At 40.2% G+C, this 21,548-nt stretch overlaps 1 protein-coding gene across 1 annotated transcript in view; it reads right to left on the bottom strand.

Moving 5' to 3' along the window:
- Positions 1-529: 529 nt before the first annotated feature.
- Positions 530-21,548, bottom strand: part of LOC147706953 (uncharacterized) — a 103,908-nt gene continuing 82,889 nt past the window's right edge. Inside the window, exon 3 of the mRNA XM_086925599.1 lies at positions 530-743. Coding sequence (XP_086781725.1) covers positions 530-743 — 214 coding nt within the window. The remainder of the gene's footprint in view (positions 744-21,548) is intronic.

Raw genomic sequence — 21,548 nt, forward strand, 5'->3', positions numbered from 1 at the left:
CTTTGATGGTTCGGCATCAGAATTGAATTAATCAAAGACCTTTGGCATCTCTCGTGTGTTTGAAGATACACAACTGGTCTATATATATTTAAGACCTGTCACACTATCTTGAGATGCTGCTGACACACCCAAGGCAAGGGATTTCAGTCACCATAGCTCAGAGCTGACATTACTGATACAGTTTTTTTACTGGCTTGTCAATGCTTGAAATCAGAAAGAAAACTACATCACTTGTATTTTGCCACCTGCTACAAGATGTGGGGTTGTTGTTTTTACATACCTATTTGTGTCAATTTCCTTTCATCTAAGTGATAATGACTTTAGATTCAGGCCTCAAAACCCACCCATATATTAAAACTGATATAACAAACATATCTTTTTTCTGTGTTGCCAATTTTTATGAAGCATATTGGAATTCCCCCATCCATCCCACCCCCAATGCTTGCACTATTCCTGCGGCTTTTATTGGCCATTGTTCTTTGCTCACTTCTTACACTTCTGAGAACATCAATTTCATGAGGCTGATGACTTAGCGATCCATCAATATGCTGTTGGGTGTGATGCAGGGGCATCCTACTACAAAGGTAATGGTATCCAGTGTAAAGGTGCAGCTGTTCGGATCTTTCCGCAGGACCAGGATCTGGTGCTTAATTTCGACTGGGTTCAAATTGAAGCCTCCGCCGCTATCAGAGCATACAGCCTGAGATATATGCATAGGGTACATCTGGTTGTCTATATCTGACCTGTAAATAAACAATCAAGGTATTAGTACAGTTTGTGGACCATCCTTCACCAACACCTATTACCAGATTAAAAGAAGAAAATAGCATAGGACAACCGACTGAAACGAAACAAGAATGGGGGGGGCTACTCTAGCTCTAAGAACATGCTTCTATCTAAAAAGGGTGACAGCAAAGATTAGCCACTGATGACTTGCTAGGACCTAACCAAATATGATCTGCATAAGGCCCATTTTAGAGTCTCGCAGCAGAGTGGCTACATAAAGTGCAGAGGGTGAGGGTGGTGGTGGCGTAATGGTGAACAAGGTAGTGGAGAAGAATGTTGAGGGTATTTGGGACATTAGGAAGGATGGAAGACAGGGGAATGAAAATAATTGGATACATTGTTCTTGCTTAAGTAGGTTTGCGACCCATGAAGAATGCTCGTTAAACAATTTATCATAATGTTACCAGTCGAAGAAAGAAATCCCCCAGACTGTGGCAGTTAAGCATGACCCACATGCATTGTTTTATGGTGTTCTGCAGTTGCGCACCACACTTTCACAGGCACCCAAAGGAAAAAGGTGGGTTCTTCTGAACCATGACCATGCACTGTGAGCCTTACATGCATCGTACGCTATCTCATTCTAGGGCTTCCCAGGTCACAAAACAAACTGTCAAGCAAATAAGTTAGTTTGTGATCCTTCCTGTGCAGCACTGAAGGCTAACCAACACCCTTAAAGACACTAGTTTGAATACAATTTTTGGATGGAGAGAGAAAAGTGTTAAAAAGTGACTTAAAAAGAGACTAGCGTGCACTGGCTTCTCCCCGAGCATCACCATCGAATGAAACTTCAGCCCATTGTCTAACAGCATGCTAAAAGATAGCTAATTTTCTGCTGTTAGCTGTAGAAGCACCACAGGTTGTGCAGCAAACCTGCCACCACCCTCAAAATTGTCTACTTGAAATGGGGTTACTAACTCTAATTGAAGGTATTCTTTTTGTTTTATCTAATTTTTAAAGTGGTTGAAGCCATTTTGTTCAATACTCGTATAGTGTGAAAATTCTGTTCAAAGCTTTCATGTTCTTTAAAAAGCTTATTACATTATCTCCGAATTTGAGGGTGATTTGAGGACACAACAATCCAATCCGGAAGGAGAACCAGTAGATCTGCAGTCTCAACCCCACTGCGCAACATGTTACCATTGATTCAACTACCTTCTTTGTAAGATCTGATCTAAGTAAACTTTCTAAGGAGCGACGATGGAAACTGAAACAATATATTGATCCAATAAAGGAACTAGGTGGCTAAGCTTATTTGCAAGAACCAGCCAAACTGAAAGTGCTTAAAAATGGCCGAACATATTATTTTCTGGAAGAAAATGAAGTGGAAAGAGCACTGGCCGATTGGAAACTGGAAAAGAAAACTATTACTGAATAACGTCCTTTTTTTTCTCTCTTCTCTTTTTCCTTTTTTTTCTATATAGAGTGTTCTTTTTTGATTATGCTATAACAAAGATGTTGGATGCAGTATGAGATCAATGGATAGAATAGGAGTGTTTATATAAGGTCTCAATTGATATAAAATGCAATACAGAAATGAAAAAAGAGAAATACCACATAAAAATTAGACATGCTCTACAACAAATTGTATTTATATTTGAATGCCCAAAACCTCGAGGCGTTTAACCCCGCGCTGAAGCTGCCAAATAGAACGGCAGCTGTTCAAATGGGGGGACCTGTAAGTAAGGGTGGGGGTGGGTGGGAAAGGCCGCTGCCTGGCAAGGGTAGGGTAGGGGCTGGTCTTTCTTGGGGTAAAAATTGCATCATGGGGCTAAAAATACGATATCACTTGGAAATACAACAAGACGAATATGATTTTTTTCGAGTGCTTTAAGAATAGGGATCTGTATTTTTTGCAATGCATTTATTAAAATGTTTAGTATGGAATGTGGCAGGCCTAAATATTAGGAGTAAAAGAAACCTTGTGTATGAGGAGCTCAGGATGTACAATCCACAGATCGTAGTCATCACTGAAACGCACATAGCCTATAAAGATAAAAAATTATTAAAACAACTTGGATATGATATTATGGTTTGTATGGAATTCAATGCTTCTATCCGGGGGGGGGGTGGCAATATTAAAACATAGACATTTTAAGGTAGAAATAAACAGGACATTAACTGATAAGGCTGGTAGGTGGGCAATAGTACAGATAACACGGGAAGGTCACAAATTTACTATTTGTGGGGTGTATGCATCAAATCAAGATGAACCAAAATTCATTGTTCAAGTGAATATGGAATTACTTTCTTGGGATGGGGAATATATTGTGCTTGGGGATTTTAGTTGTATTATGAATTATAATTTAGATACAACTAGAAAAGGCTCATTTCAGGGAATGAGGAAGACTAGGGGGGCAATTCTAGATTTTGCTAGAATTCATTTACTTAAGGATGCATGGAGATGCTTACACCTCCGGCTACCCGGTTATACGTACTATTCTGCTGCACATAAATTATGCTCACGGACAGATATGATGTGGGTTACAGACTCTATTTTGGAAACTAGTACTATTACAATATGTCCAAGAGTAACCTCGGATCATAATCCAATTATTTTGACATTTAAGATATCAACAGAGCGACCCTTACCTCGCCTTTTTTCCTTTCCTAGATATTTATTTATAAATATTAATTTTGTTAAGCAACTGAAAGAACAAATAAAGGAGTTTATAGACATAAATATCTGTTCAGCTTCACCTTTAACAGTGTGGGATGCATGTAAGGCCAGAATACGTGGATTTACACAACAATATATATGGCGGCAAAATAGAGAATGCCAATCCCAAAATGAGCAAATGATTGCCGAAATACTTAACCTTGAACACCAATTATCTGAAACTTTATCAACTGGGGTAGAACATTTAGAAGCTTTAAATTTTAAATTGATCGAACTAAAGGTAGTGATGAAAAACATCTTCAGGGAGAAAAGCATTATTAAATTAAAAAATATATCACCTTAACCAATATGAAAATGGTGAAAAAATTGGCAAAGTTTTAGCTTATAAAGTGGCTGAAGATCGCGCCCAAAATGCTATTAAGGAAATTAAAGGGGATATTAATCAGATTTTTCAGGATCCTAAACTAATATTACAACAATTTGCATCCTATTACCAAGAGCTCTATACGCCAGAAGCTGTAGTTAAGGAAGATAATTTCAAAAACTACATAACAGTAAATAAAGTTAAAACTTTGGAGGATGAACAATCTGATCAGCTGGTAGTTGATGTTACAGCAATAGAGATTAGAACAGATATTAACTCGCTAGCAAATGGCCAAGCTGTAGGTGAGGATTGTATCCCCTTAGAGTTATATAAAAATTGTATGGAAGAGCTAATCCCACTGCTTATTAGAGTTATTCAAGCAATTGGTAATGGAGAGCAGGCTCCAAAATCTTGGAACCTCACTCAAATAATTTTTTTTCTAATGAAGGGTAAACCATCGCAGGAGAGAGGCTCCTATCGGCCAATTTCGCTTATCAATAGCGATGCAAACATTTTTGCAAAAATATTGGCAACCCGGCTTGCACCATTAATGTCTTATATGGTTTCACCCCAACAAGATGGTTTTATACCAAAAAGAGACACCACGGCACAGATTAATATGGCCATTTCTGCTTTTGACCTGGCAAGAACTAAAATCACCCCGCTCGGTATGATTTTATTAGATGCAGAGAAAGCATTTGACCGAGTGGGGTGGGATTTTATTTGGGCAGTGTTGCAAGCGTTTTGCATAAAAGGTCAATTCTTGAAATGGATTCAATCACTATATGATATGCCTCTGGGAAAGGTTTGTTATATGGGAAAATGCTCTTCTACTTTCATGATTAGGCGAGGGACGCGGCAGGGGTGTCCTTTATCCCCTTTATTATTTGCCTTAGGGATGGAACCCTTCCTAATAGCACTTCAGAGCCAAGCTCTTATTAAACCTTTTGTAAACGGCCCAAACTTTCTTGATATAACCGTCTATGCGGATGATATTCTCGTTTTTTCTACGAATGTGCCTGAAACTATGACGGGCATTTTAGTAGAAGCGGGGAAATATGGCTCAGTGTCCGGCTACCGACTGAACACTAGTAAAACCCAAATTATCCTGAATCATCAATTACCATCATCGGTGATAGGGATATGTGATGTAGCAACTTACCTAGGGGTAAAAATTTCGTCAAATATAGATGAAATTGTGGCATTAAATTATGAACCGCTATTAAAAGAAACTGCTATTTTATTTAAGAAATGGCACAAGCTTCCACTTAGCATTATTGGCCGAATAAATTTGGTTAAAATGAAAATACTGCCAAAATATCTTTATCTCTTTCGCTCTATCCCCTTAAGGGTAAATAATTCTTATTTTTGTAGGTTAGAAGGCATTATCAGTAGCTTCATTTGGGGCTATGAGAAAGCACGACAAGCTATATCTCTTCTTAAACTGCCTTTTGATCAAGGTGGATTGGGCCTTCCAGATATTAGATATTATTATTGGTCCTCCTTTCTGACCCGCTTTCGTAGCTTGTTGATTCCTGATAAATGTTTATATTTTCATAGATGTCTGCTAGGAGCAGACGCAACTATGTTTTTTTACAGATTAAATGACCCCAATTATTTTAAACGTGTTAAGTTTAAGACGGTGCGGGATACCTCTTATATTTGGCGCTCCATTCTTACTAAGAGTAAGATATCTTTATTTCATGATAAAACTCCTCTATGGTATAACCCAGGTTTTCCTGAAATTTTTCAAGATACAGTAGGTGGCCTATTCTCAAAATGCTCAGAGATTTATATGATCATAGGGGATTTTTTTCATTTTAAAGACTGAAAGTCTGCTATAAACTGCCAGAAGGGGCAAGATTTAAATACTATCAGATTAGGGATTATTTTCTGAGGAAGATAGAACTTACTTCTTTGACAGAATCTGAAGTCTGGAATTGTATTTACAGGGAAGAAGATAAAGCACTGATTAGTATAGGGTATAAAATATTTTCTGGATATAACACTAATGATATACATAAATTGGCTGAAAAATGGACAAACAAGTTGACAATAGAAATAACATCAGATTTTATCACCTCCTCTTTAAATAGCCTCAATCTTGCTGTTCAATCCTCAAATCTTAAGCTACAGTTATTTAAAACTATATGTCAATTATACTATATACCGGATCGGATACTTAAATGGGCAATAAATATTAACTTCAGTGATCGTACAAAATGGCCAAAATGTGATTTGAGGGGGGCTGATATCACTCATGTTTTTCTCTTGTCCAAATCTTGTTGAATTCTGGAATGGAATAACTAAAGTTATCTCTACTAAACTCGGTACTCCTATTATACTCTTATTAAAAGATGTATTTATAGGAGTGTCAGGGGAAAATAATGTGTTATGTGATTTACTGAATATTTTAATCACTTGTGCTAGACTGACTATTGATAGAGTCTGGGTTCAACAAAATTCACCAAAGGTCATGGAGTGGTGGAGTCTTGTTAAAGAGATACATAATATGGACACTCTCTTGCAAATACAAGGGGTCTACAGACTAAACGGAAAGTGGACAAAATGTGGGGATTAATTATGTCATAAAATTGCTTCTTTAATTCTTATTCTTTTGTCTCATCATGTCGATGAAGATTAATTCTAGTATTTTCTGTTTATGTCTTGTTGTATAATTTGTTTGATGTTCCCCATGATGCAAAAAATAAAAACAATAAAAAAAAAAAACATGATGCCATGGGCCATCTCACTGTAAATGTGTGCAATTATCGATCATTACAGAGAGGAGAAACGGTACCTCAAAGTGAGCAAAACTGTACCTTTTATACATGATATTCTTAACACCAAACAAATGCACGCCCACAAGTAAAATTACAGCGGAAAGATGACATTGTATGATAACACAATTTTAACAATTGTTTTTTGTCACATGGATTATAGCTTTAACAAATTATTGCAGCTTATACTTCATTGACCTTTGCTAATAGAACAACTACTTATATAGGCCCCAATGGAGACTGCATTACCATGATATATGTGAACCCCATTCCACTTTAATTACAAATTTCAATCAAATAAGTAGTTTTAAATATCTTTACAGGCTGCAATACCAGAAGTCATGGCAGCTGTCCTTACCTAACAGATGATGCTCTTTGGATATAATCCTCTGATCAATTAGTGGTGCTGCTTTTCTATTTTACAAGCAGAGAAACTAAACAGTCAGAAGGGCCACCTAGATAGTTAATAATAAAAGATAGATGTATGCCAGAACCACACATTCTGTTGCAACACATGCCATTACAGCGTGGCTGTTACAACTCAAATGCCATTGCCACACATAACTGTTACCACTTATGCTTTTACAATGAATTTCATTGTAAAAACATTGAATGGTAAGGCATATGCATGGTAAAGGTTTCATTAGTATAAATAACAATTTTACAGGTAAGTATAAAGCATATATATATATATATCACATCAGCGTGCTTCTCGCACAGGAGGTTTGGATAACTTTTGCCCACGTTTCCAGTCATTCATTAAGGTTGCGGCCCTTCAAAGGAACATCACTGTAGGTTTGGACTAAGTTATAGTGTTAATATTATCCATACTTAAAACTTTTGCAAAAATTCCTGCACAGATTTTTGATTGACATTTCCATCGAAGGGGATTCTGGATCTTGCAGTTCTACAAGCTAGTAGAGACTGTCCGGAGGCTGACATTTAGGTCGTAAGTGCACCCAATAGGTGCAATCTGAGCCCCGTGGACTTGTTACAAGAATGGTATCTCTTCAATGTGTTCTGGATGGTTCACACAATCTATAATCCTATTAATGTCCAGCCACGTTCGCCGCATTTGCTATCTGGAGAAATGTGTTCCTTTTTCAATGTGGCAACATGTAGGTTTCCGACTTTCATTAATGAAACAACGAGCACGTCTTTTAAAGTATGTTTAATTTTGAGTAAATATTTGGTGGGCTGCATATCTTTGAGAGCTTTGGCGTCGTACTATGAATATTTATGAATTCACTTAGGAATGGTATTTTCCTATGCTCTTTCCCCAGGCTGATTACGCACTGATAACATCTTTTACTGATGTAATAACGTGGCTTTGCATTATGTTGCATTTGATATTTATTGGCTTGTCATACTATGCACTTTCATCTATTTAACATGTATTGAATGTTTTTTTTGTCCATGGATTAATCCATATAGTCTGTTTTCTAGGTCTATTGGTGCCTGCACTAGAGGGGAGGGGTATATATAGTGTTTGAATTCATGGCGCCAATTTGGATTGATAAAGCCTGCTGTGCAGGCGAAACGCGTCTCTCTGTCATTGCGGGGTCGTGGGAGACCTGAACAAAATAAATTAGCCCTATTCAGACCGATTTCGAGTACGTGCCACTTTCTCTTTGGAGTTGGATGGTTGGTTGTGATGTATATGTATATGTATATATATATATATATATATATATATATATACAATAATATAATAATATATCACTACAGCAAATTTGCTTCATTTAAGAAGACCCCGCACACCACTTCAATTCTGCTTTGTTGTTTTTATTCTCCTGTAGTTTTCTCCCACCTACGCGTTTCGGACTATACAAGTCCCTGGTCACGGTTTACAAACCGTGACCGGGATTGGTGTTTCACTGTTTAAAAATTATGCACTTACAAACGCTTGTATCTGGTGAGCAAGGCGACAGGTTCGCCGAAACGCGTCAGATTGTGGCACCCTTGACACGATGAAAAGAAAAAAACAAAACTCTGCTGCATCTATTACTGAATCCGGTGTCTGTTTTTCTCCTGGAGAGTGCTGACCTGTGCGGTGCACTGTGGGAGTGTTAGCGTATATATATATATATATATATATATATATATATATATATATATATATATATATATATATATATATATATATATATATATATTGATATATATCTATATATATATTCACTGAAAAAACCATAGGTTTCACACCAGTTATAGTTAGCTGGAAATTTTACTGATATAAAACCATTGAAATTCCCACGTTATAGTTAGTTGGACTCACTATAACTTGCGCGTGCAATGCACTGCTGATGACATCACATATTACATCACTCATGACATGTTTTTTTAGTATCAGTATGAGTGTCTGTATGGTTTGGTGGGGCTGTTACTTAGCACATAGATGCATCAATGACTGACTCACTGTTTGTATGTGTTTTGAAGACAGCATTTGTGTAGGATTGTATGGGTGGATGAGTGTGTATATGTGTGTGTTAGAGAGTGAATGCCTCTCTCACTAGTGTCTTTATGAGTAACTACATATGTTTAAATCTTGTATATATGAGAATTGATGTATATAAGTAAGTATATGTGAGAGTGAGAGATTGAAAGAGTTCCTGTTTAAATAAGTATGTGTTTCTATAAGTGATTGTTTAAGAGAGTAAGTATGTGTAAGTTTCCTTAGAAGTAATGTGTTAATGTGTGTATAGTTGTATATGCAAATAAATGGATGTTTATTAGTTTATTTGCATGTGTGAGTATATGTATGAGTAAGTTTTTGATGACTGTCAGTGTGTAACAGAATGAATAGGGGTATCACTACATATGATGAGTGAGTATATGTATGTATGAGTGAATACATAAAACTGTTGGTGAATGTGCGAATTTGTATATAGATGGTGAAATTACTGAATTGGTTGTTGTAACTGGTATGGGTATATCCACTTTTTTGTTAATATTAGTTTCTATTTTTGAATATGTGTTTCAAAGGTTACTTTACAGTGAAAGGAGGTCTGTCACTGTGTTACAAGGATGGTATCATCAGTGATGTCATGAGTGATGTCACTGACCATGTCATGAGTGATGTAATATGTGATGTCATCAGCAGTGCATTGCACGCGCAAGTTATAGTGAGTCCAACTAACTATAACGTGGGAATTTCAATGGTTTTATATCAGTAAAATTTCCAGCTAACTATAACTGGTGTGAAACCTATGGTTTTTTCAGTGAATTTAATAGGTTTTTTAAATGCTAATTCCTAACTATAACCGGTCTGAAACCTATGGTTTTTTCAGTGAATTTCATAGGTTTTTTAAATGCTAATTCCTAACTATAACTGGTGTGAAACCTATGGTTTTTTCAGTGAATTTCATAGGTTTTTTTAATGCTAATTCCTAACTATAAGTCTCACTTTATAAATAAGACTGTTAGCACTCTAGTTGTTCTTTAGAACACTCTGGTACATTCTGTCATTGGGCTACAGTTGGGCTACATCTAGTTGAAATTTGGGCTACATTTACATTTTTTGTTCTCTGGTGGCCATCTTTGGGCTACATTGGGCTACATTGGACTACATTTGGGTTACATTTTGGCATTTTGGCATATATATATAGCCCAATGTAGCACAATATATATTTTATCAAAGTTAATTTTCGTAAAAACCACTTAAGAATAGGGCTACCAGTCAATACAATTTTTCCCATTTTTTTTATTTTTTATTTTTTGCTTTGGAGCGCTCCCGGTGCGCTTCCCGGGGAGCGCCCCGAAAAGCGTACTTTTATAAAGCGCCCCCGGGCGCGCTCCGAGGAGCGTCCCGTAAGCCCCAATATCGCGAACGAAAACATGATCATGACGTATCGCGTAGCCGCGTCCGCGTGATACGCACGGCGTAAGCGCACCCGGAAGTACTCGAGCGAATACGATCGCGCAACGTAAACATCCGACGTGCTTACGCTACGCGACCCGAAGCGCCCCCGGGCGCGCCCGGGGGCGCGTAGCGTAAGCGCGTCGGGTCATTTGACCTGAAAATAACACTTTTCATTGGTTCATAACAGTTTTAGTTTCATAATGATGAAGCCCCTGGTCTTGTGACCTGAAAATAACACTTCTCATTGGTTCAGGACAGTTTTTGTTCTAAATGATGAAAGACCCCACCTTTTTTCCTTATTCTGACTTTGTCCTTTGACTGAGGAAGACCTGTTTGTACATCTCTGTACCTTTTTGATATTAATAATGGCTTCAGTAGCAGCAGCAGCTGGTGCATCTGCCCCACCACCACAACCACCAAGAGGACCACCTCAAGATTATATTGGTGGTCAAGAACAGGAGGACGAGGAAGAGGAAGAGGAGGAGGGGAGGAGAAGATGGCTGCCTGAAGAAAATACCCCATACAAACCCAAGCCACACATTGTATGGGAGTTTTTTTCAATCCCAGAGGGCAAGAAAAAAGTGAATGTGCCCAAGGTAACTTGCCTAATCTGCAATGAGGAACTTTCACAGGGCAACCCAATCAAAAAATATTCATTTGGTAACTATACCATGATTCGTCATATGACCAGAAAGCACCCAAACAACTACTCTCGTGCTGAGTTCAGGGAACTGGCCAGTAACCTCCCCCAGTCGTCAAGGACCACCTCCCAAACAAACCAACCCACTTCATCGGGACCAGAAACATCCGAGATGATGCCTTGCATTCAGCCAAGATTTGCTGATTTTAAAATCACTTGTTCTGCATGTGGCAAGCTTATCGCCTATGGTGAAAAAAGCGTTAAGCTCATCGTCCTTGCAGGTGATAATCACAAGTGCCCCAAAAAGAAGTAATTTTTGGTTTTTTTTTATTTTTTTGCTCCAGTTGAGCCAGTTTCAATTCCCTTTTTTTGTTTCTCCCCCTAAAAAATACAAATATAAATATAAAACTGTTTTGAAAAGCCAAAAAAAGTTCAAAAAGTTCAAAAAACACAAAAAAAATATAAAACAACAAAAAGAAGAAAAAAAAAAGTTCTTTTTAGAACTACCTCCAATTTCTAAATAAAAACTTCATTTTTTAAAAACTCTGTCATCTTTTTTCCCTCATTTTACGCTCCCCGGTGCGCTCCCCGATGCGCGTACCAGGCGCTTCCCCCGCGAAAAACGAAAAAAAAAAAAAAATTTTGAAGGCCCCGCGGGGCCCTTTAATGGCCCCCATATCAAACCTAGGGGGTCAGGGGGGGTCTACCCTACCCCCTTATGGTCAATTCCCCCCTTTGTTTTTGCCACCTCTTATGACTAGATTTTACCGATAGACAAGATGGCGGCCGCTCCGGACTGTTTAGAATGTTTACAGACAACTGAGAGCCAATCAGCTTTCTGCGCGCAAGTCGCGTGTCGCGCCGGGAGCGCTCACCGGTGCGCGCACCGGAGAGCGCCTATAGATATATATATTTTTTTGAACGTTAATTTCTCAAAATCCACTGAAGCACATATCTTGAGACATAGCAAAGGCACATCGGGCTACCAGTCCCTACAATTTTGCCAAGTTTGGTGGAAATCCATTCAGCCGTTCGGGCTAAAAGTGAAATCGACCGCCCTATGGAAATTAACATGGGGAAAACACGTTTTGGGACCCCCCTTTTATCTCGCCCCCCGCTTGACGTATCCCCCCCAAACTTTCAGGGAAGGACCGGAACGCCGCGAGGCCATTTTCAGGAAATTTTCAGGCAGATTCGTCAACCGGCGCCAAAGTTATTCCAAATAGAATTTTGAGATTTAACATTGAAAAAAATCCTAACTATAACTACCTACTGGCGACCGCCAGTAGGTAATATATATAAATATACATATGTGTGTGTGTGTACCTTGCACTGTGGAAACACCCACTGAGGCGTGGCTTGATGAATTTTCGAAAAAAAATTCTACTGCTCAGTTTTTGTGTTGAAAGTTTTGGGGTGATTCGTCAAGGGGGGGCCGAGGAAAAAGGGGGGGCCCAAAGTGTGTTTACTCCATGTTATTTTCCATAGCCCGAACTGCTAAATGGAATTACACCAAATTTGGCAAAAAGGGTCTTTAGAGTGTAGAGTGCACCCTTTTTGTTAAATGGTGAAAATCCATTCAGTAGTTCCTGTGAAATTTAAAAAAGAAAAATATCGATATCTGAGCACCAAGGAGGGGTTATGAACCCTCCCAGGCACGAGCTTCACTCTGATTGGCTGCCAACACTCCAAACCAGGAAGTGTTGGCAGCCATCTTGTGACTCGGTAACCGAGTCATAAGAAAAAGGGCGAAACATAGTGAAAAATGAAGAAAAGGGGGCAGGGTGGAAACACCTGATGACATCATCCACATGATAATCTGATGCACCTCCTAAAACCCTAATATAACCTTTGATATACCCACTCTAAAATACAGACTACCATTTTAGAAACCATAGACCCACCAATACCAGTTACTAAATACAGACTCACTGATTCCTAGGCCCAACACACACATCCTCTCATTTACCCACACAGTCACTCATACATGCAGTCACTCATCAATACAACACTATCATATGCACTCACACACCTAGTCAGTCATGCAAAGAATCAATCACACTTCCATTTACTCACATATTCAGTTATACACACACCACCTCATTTATTCATACAGACACTAACGCATACTTACTCTCTCATACAATCATTGATAGAAGTACACACTCATCCATACAGCCACTCTCACAATCACTGACTCTCACGTGTAGTCAGTTATATACTCCAAATCTCACATACACTGCCTTTTAGATAAGTAATTACTAAGTATGGGTAAAAAATTAGTTCCGCTCGCGGAATTTGCGGATTTTCCGCAATTTCGCGATCAGGAAGCACTTACAGGGTTACAGCAGCTGCCCAAGTTGAAGCTAATTTCTTTGTAATCATTTACAAAAGGGTTACAAAGAAATTAACTTCAACTTGGGCACCTGCTGTAACCCTGTAAGTGCTTCCTGAGCGGCACCTCGTTGCCCACTTGCAACTATTCTCGGACCCTGCTCTGACCCTTGAAGCAGGGTCAGAGAATAGTTAAAATTAGGCAACGAGGCTCCTGTCACAAAAATTAAACCTCAGCAGGAAGCACTTACAGATATAAATAAAGCAGGTGCTCGAGTTGAAGCTCAAATTCAGTAACGCATTATTAATCAGCCCAAGAATCTAGTGAGCATGGTCGATGCTAGGCAGGTGTGCTTTCTCCCCAAATCTACTGTCTGCAAATAGCTGTAATCCGTGATGGAGGTCTAGGCATCCATGAGTTTCTTGAGCGCAATCCCCCTGTACTTCCAGTGACCAGGAGGCTGCTTTCTCCTCATCTGCTGCTGATTGTTCTCTGACCTTTATAAACAAGAGGCATGTGAACTCGCACAGAAGCCCGGCCCCACACACACTAGGCTATGCAACCTCTTCCTGCCCTTTCCCCCACTGTGATGGACAGCTCACTCGAGGGACCTCGGTGCCTATGGGCGTGGTGGCAAAGTTACAGACACACGGGGTCACTGGAGACAACTCTTCTGGGCCTTTACGCAGCTGTAGTGTAGGGAAAGCACAATACATTTACCCAAAAAGGTAGCACTTACTGCTTTCTTCTCATCTGCTGCTCTGATCAGTCTCTGACCTTTATAAACAAGAGGCATGTGGACTCGCACAGAAGCCCGGCCCCAAACACACTTGGCTATGCAACCTCTTCCCGTCCTTTCCCCCACTGTGATGGACAGCTCACTCGAGGGACCTCGGCGCCTATGGGCGCGGTGGCAAATTACAGACACACTGGGGCACTGGAGGCAACTCTTTTGGGCCTTTACGCAGCTGTAGTGTAGGAAAAGCACGATACATTTACCCAACGAGGTAGCACTTACTGCTTTCTCGTCATCTGCTGCTCTGATCGGTCTCTGACCTTTATAAACAAGAGGCATGTGAACTCGCACAGAAGCCCGGCCCCACACACACTAGGCTATGCAACCTCTTCCCGCCCTTTTCCCCACTTTGATTGACAGATCACTCGAGGGACCTAGGCGCCTATGAGCGCGGTGGCAAAGTTACAGACACACGGGCTCACTGGAGACAGTTCTTCTGGGTCTTTACGCAGCTGTAGTGTAGGAAAAGCACAATACATTTACCCAACGAGGTAGCACTTACTGCTTTCTTGTCATCTGCTGCTCTGATCGGTCTCTGACCTTTATAAACAAGAGGCATGTGAACTCGCACAGAAGCCCGACCCCACACACACTAGGCTATGCAACCTCTTCCTGCCCTTTCCCCCACTGTGATGGACAGCTCACTCGAGGGACCTCGGTGCCTATGGGTGCGGTGGCAAAGTTACAAACGCACGTGGTCACTGGAGACAACTCTTCTGGGCCTTTACGCAGCTGTAGTGTAGGAAAAGCACAACACATTTATCCAACGAGGTAGCACTTACTGCTTTCTCCTCATCTGCTGCTCTGATTGGTCCCTAACCTTTATAAACAAGAGGCATGTGAACTCATACAGAAGCCCGGCCCCACACACACTAGGCTATGCAGTCTATTCCTCCCCTTTTCCACACTGTGATGGACAGCTCACTCGAGGGACCTCGGCGCTATGGGCGCGGTGGCAAAGTTACAGACACACGGGTCACTGGATACATTTACCCAACGAGGTAGCAATTACTGATTAGCCAGTAGAAAGTACTCCATTTGAGTATAGTGCAATTGACAAAAAATCAGTGATTTCGCCGGGAATTCGCAGATTTTATTGCAAATTTGCGCAAATTCGCGAACCGCGAATTCGCAAAATTTGCCCATACTTACTTGGATATGTACCACTGAGATATCCATTCACTCACCAACACACCCATACACACACTCACCCACCCATACAGCTGTTTCCACATGCACTCTTGAACCCATACACCCAGTGAATCAACCACTCACACATCTATGTACAGAGTCACACACCTTCCACCCACATACACACTCAGGCACCCATACAAATACTCAGCAACCAATCAATAACCCATATGGACACTCATGCAGCTACTCACCAACCCATGACGCAGCTTACACCACAACAGACAGACTGATAAGACATTCACACAGTTTAGTCACTAACCTATGCATTCAGTAAGACACATTTAATCATTCACTTATACAGCCAGTCACACCTACTAAATCTTCCATTCAGACGCTCATGCACCCACTCATTCTTCAATACACCTTGGCATATGTATAAAATATATTTAAACTTTATAGAAACACACAGTCACTGGATGATGTCATCAGTGATGTCATTTGAGATGTCATCAGTGATGTCATTGACCATGTCATGAATTACGTAATATGTGCAGTCATCAGCAGTGCATTGTGGGGGCGCCTGTTATAGTTATCTGAACTAACTATAACGGCGCAATTTCTCAGATTATGTACGAGTGAAATGTCCAACTAACTATAACGTCCCTGAAACCTATGTTTTTTTTCAGTGAAAATATATATATATCTTGCACCGACAGCAAGAGCGCCGAGTTTCCCGCACTTTTGGACACACCTTGCATACCCCGGAAAACGGAAAATGGGAAACTGCCTGCCGCCTTACACCAGAGTGGGGCATGTCTCAGCAGCAGCCTTTGAAAATGAGGCGGCAACCAAGGAGCTACACGACTGGACACCTTGGTTCCAGTGATAGACAGTGAGCAAATTTGTCAGTAAGTGAATGGAAGACTGGGGAACTACACATACCAGCATGCTGTGCAAGCACCAACAGGTGTTCACTAGAGAGCCGGCTATGCCATAAAAGGAACTTCGCGACCCCCCACACAGCCTTTCCATTTGCTGGGCTGACCTCTGAGGAAGTTGACAGCCGTCAACTAAACGCGTCAGGACTACCCGCAATTGTGAAATCTACCTGAAACTACTCTCAATAAAGTGTTGAACACTAGTGCGCGTGTGCGACTCACCTTGATCTCCGGAAGGGGAGAGCCCTTGATCTGATATATATATATATATATATATTCCAAACAATCCAAGCAGGGTCCTTCCTGAAATACTCCCGAGTCAGGTGGCGCAAAAAAACCGGCAGAACCCAAACGCTGGTACTCGTAATTGTCAACAGTCAAAAAGGATTTCAATGCGCACTCGGAAGAGTATAAGAAATCACCAGTTTTATTTCATGGTTGATCGCTACGCGTTTCGACACCCAGCGGTGTCTTGATCACACGATACAGTTCGTGAATTACCAACGTGCATAAATAAAGTTTCAAAATACTTTGTGTAGACATAAACAAGGTACCAAATACCACTACAATGAGTCTGTAAATCAAAGCGCCATCTTGGAAGGGGAAACATAACAGGGGATTTGTTAGCAATTCCTTTCTAAAGTAATACAACACTCGATTTAACAGTTCATTTATGGTCAAGGTGATGTAATACCCATACAATTAATAGGATAATACTCGTTATTAATTTCTTGCATCCCTGCACTGACAGGCTAAGTTGTGCAGCCATATCACACCCAGCGGGTTAAACTGTGCCCGAATGGTGTCATGCAAGATAACAGGAGCGGTTCTCTGCACACCCAATGGCTTAAAAAATTATGCCGCTTTACTGTAACTCGGCTACCACAATTTTTGTCTATATTTAATTAAGCCTTCATGGGTTGAGCAAAAATGTATCATGTCCGCATTGCAAAGCGGATATTACCAAATAACTAAATAGCGGCCATCTCACTACAGGACTATGTAGAAAAGGAAATGGTCCCACGAGGCTTAAGAATTTACATTACGCCCTCCCATGAATCATTAATTCCGCAAATGTTGGAGGACTGGGCAGCTAACTCATCTAACAGCTCAAAGAAACTTGGAAGGATCGCGAAAAAATCCTCTCGAACTAAAGGAAATTGATGAGGAATTAGCAAAACACCCAGAAGGCGAAAAAATAACCAAGTTTTGGGATGAACTGAAATCAAGAATGAAAAAGTATGAGGATGATATAAAATATCGGAAGCAACGCAAACTGCACAGAGATATTGGGGACTACGAGAGTGGCAGAATTTTAACATACAGTCCCAAATACGATCACTTGTATAAACAAGGAACTGACATAGGTGCAGCTGCAACTACGATACATACATACATACATACAACTACGATACATACATACTGTAATACAGGAAGACCCACAAAAACAAACACCAGCTAGTGACTCTGATACAGAAGGGTCTTTTCAAACAGTAAGCTCCGCTTCGGATATAATAATCACAAAAAAACAAGCTAATTTTTTAGACGAGTTCAAGGTTCTGAGATCCCGACCGGTGAAAGAACAATCACAAGCCAGAAACACAACGCCACAGAGGCCACAAACTCGAGGACGAACAAGAGGAAGACCAAGAGGCAGGGGCACTCAAAAAGAAGATGCCTCAAAGCCAAACAGCGAAGCAACAAACAAAAAGCCCATGGGAAACAAACGTGGTGGCTACAAAAGGGGCAAAAAATGATGGACACCGAAATGGTAAATAGAACTATTATTAACCTATCCCCTAGAGAACTGAGTGAATCTGAAAAATCTACCCTTTGCTTGGGACTTTCATTCTGCCCTACTGAACTGTTCAATTACCCCAACACTAGAGTGGACATTTTTAAATTCATTCGAAAATTGAAGTTAAAAAAATGGCATTTGCTGTACAATAGAAAACCGCCAGAGGGGAAAGATGATATGTCTAATACATTGCATTTATCTGTGGAAGATAATGAATTGTTACATACTGTATATGAGCTAGGAGAGCTGTCTGGGAGTACTAGCACCGGCACTGAGATACAACACCTAGAGGACATCACAACAGACAGTGCAGCATGCCCAGGTTTCAAACCCAAATCAGTCTTTTGTCCTATCCTACCCAACGACAGTATAGACACCTTTCACGAGGTAGTTACAAAGGAATTGATACATTACAAACATAAAGCAGCAAATAAAACCAAACATAACTTCAATTTAACCAAAACCCAACAAGACTTTATTTCATCTTTAGCTGAGGATGAATCTGTTATGATCAGACCCTCAGATAAGGGAGGGAATATAGTCCTGTGGGGAAGAGACATGTACACCGCAGAGGCTTACAAACAACTAGATAATGTAAATTTCTATTTCAAAAGCAACACGACTGAATACAATCAAAGCATTACTAACGCATAGGAGAACTTAGCAAGGTGGCAAGATGAAGGGTTTTTAACCTGGAATGAATTTTGCTATCTGAAAAAAGATTACCCCAAACTGCCAATCCTATACCTCTTACCGAAGGTACACAAAGACCACCAGGGAGATCCATAGTGTCCTCTATAGGCAGCATCAATGAGAATATTTCTCACTATGTCGACCATTTCCTTAGAGAGTAGGTTACCACACGTCCCTCCCACATAGAAGACACGAAAGACTTCCTCAATAAAATCTCTACCTTAACATGGGAAGAGGGTCTCACACTCATGACTATGGATGTGAGCTCCCTCTATACCATAATTGATCATGGGCAAGGCATAGCAGCATGCCTTCATTTTTTACAGACAAGATATATAGCCTATTTAGAACACACATACATGTTGGCTGAAATGATGAGGATGTGTCTGAAAAACACATTTTTTATGTTTAATGGTGCCCTGTTCAGACAAGTACGTGGAACAGCCATGGGTTCAAGCTTTGCCCCTAGTCTGGCAAATCTGTTCCTAGGGGTGTGGGAGGAGGAGTTATGCAAAGATGAACGACTCACAGTGGAATTTGGTGAGGTGAGAACCTGGATTCGTTATATTGACGATCTTTTTCTAGTGTGGAGTGGGTCAACAACTGAAGCACAAGGTTTTGTTCAGAAACTTAACACAAACCCCTATAATATCATCCTCACTTTGAACACCAGTACGGTGAGCATAGATTTCTTGGATACCACCGTCATGGTTGAGGAGGGTCGCCTTGTAACAAGACTGCACAGGAAGGAGACGGCGGGGAATAGCCTACTACACGCCAACAGTGCCCACCAGCTACTTAGGGCTAAGCGTAACTGCAGTGAGGAAATACTATATGAGGAAGAAAAGAACAACATGCTCCAGAGGTTCCGTGAGAGAGGGTACCCGGAGTGGGTTTTATCTAAGGCTGTGAACAAAATGTCTCTGAAATCCAGAGATAGCACTCTAGAACCCAGAATCCGCGGTATAGAAACACCAACGGGCACTAGAGTCATTAATACTTATAATGAAGACTCTAGACAAGTGAGCAAAATACTGGCAGAGAACTGGAACCTACTTAAGACTGACAATATCATAGGTTCCACACTCAGTGACCGTCCCTCGATAACCTATAAAAGGGGTAAAAGCTTTAGAGACATCCTGGTAAAAGGAGACATTAGCCCCAGAGGTAGTGCCAGCAGTCACAACCTAAAAGGTTTCTATCCATGTGGTCACTGTCGTGCCTGTAAACTTAGTGTAATGACCAAAGAGGTACAATTACCAGGCACAAGCAGAACATACAATATCAACCAATTCCTTACATGCAGCAGCACTTATGTGGTTTATGTTCTAGAATGTCCGTGCAAGTTGAAATATGTGGGGAGCACCGTATGCATGGCAAAAAAGCGGGTACAAGAACACCTCCGAGCGATTACTAATATTGATGCGTCCTATCCCAAAGCACGACATTTTCAAGCTTACCATCAATCCAATAATGCCTTGCTCAAATATTTTGCGTTGGAACAAGTAACTATAAGTAAGAGAGGAGGTAACAGACTGATAGCCCTACGCAAAAGAGAATCCAAATGGATCATGGAGCTTGAGACCAGATCCCCGGGGGGGCATAATATGGACGAGGAACTAGCCACTCACCTGCATGAAATTTAGAAGGGTTGAAATGATGATTTTACTATGCTGCAAAGCTGATTATGATGAGAATGATGTGAGTTTGTAAATATGCAAGATTTAGTGAAATGTTTTTAACCTTTCATTCTTTATTCTGAAACCTATTTTCTTTCTTTCTGTTTATGTTACACAGGAGGAACAAGAAGAGATTCTTCTCTGAAACTTTACTGTATGAAATGCAGAATTCCTTACATTGATTTCTCTTTTTCTCTATTTTTGTGCACACCCTATCTTATATGGTCCAACTAAAGTTAGGACTATACGGGAAGCATGGAGGTGACAGAATTTACCCAATTGAATTGAGAGGCATGCATCTATTATCCCGCTGGTGAATTATAGGGGTACACATTCTAAACACTTTAAACACTTTTTCTTGCACTTTCCCTTTTTCCTTGTTTAATTGTGAGTATTGTTAGATGAACAATGATGTCTGTTGTTTGGAAGCCAAATAATGGGAAAACAGTGTACACACAATAATTTGGGAGTATACGGGCACTAGTCCGAGAGAATAGTTATTTGGTAATATCCGCTTTGTAATGCGGACATGATACATTTTTGCTCAACCTATGAAGGCTTAATTAAATATAGACAAAAATTGTGGTAGCCGAGTTACAGCAAAGCGGCATCATTTTTTAAGCCATTGGGTGTGCAGAGAACCGCTCCCGTTATCTTGCATGACACCATTCGGGCACAGTTTAACCCGCTGGGTGTGATATGGCTGCACAACTTAGCCTGTCGGTGCAGGGATGCAAGAAATTAATAACGAGTATTATTGTATTAATTGTATGGGTATTACATCACCTTGACCGTAAATGAACTGTTAAATCGAGTGTTGTATTACTTTAGAAAGGAATTGCTAACAAATCCCCTGTTATGTTTCCCCTTCCAAGATGGCGATTTGATTTACAGACTAATTGTAGTGGTATTTGGTACCTTGTTTATGTCTACACAAAGTATTTTGAAACTTTATTTATGCACGTTGGTAATTCACGAACTGTATCGTAGCGATAAACCATGAAATAAAACTGGTGATTTCTTATACTCCTCCGAGTGCGCATTGAAATCCTTTTTGTCTGTTGACAATATATATTTATATATATATATATATATATATATATATATATATAATATATATACAGAA

The sequence above is a fragment of the Lissotriton vulgaris genome, chromosome 6 (assembly GCF_964263255.1).
Source record: "Lissotriton vulgaris chromosome 6, aLisVul1.2, whole genome shotgun sequence".
Lineage (NCBI taxonomy): Eukaryota > Metazoa > Chordata > Amphibia > Caudata > Salamandridae > Lissotriton > Lissotriton vulgaris.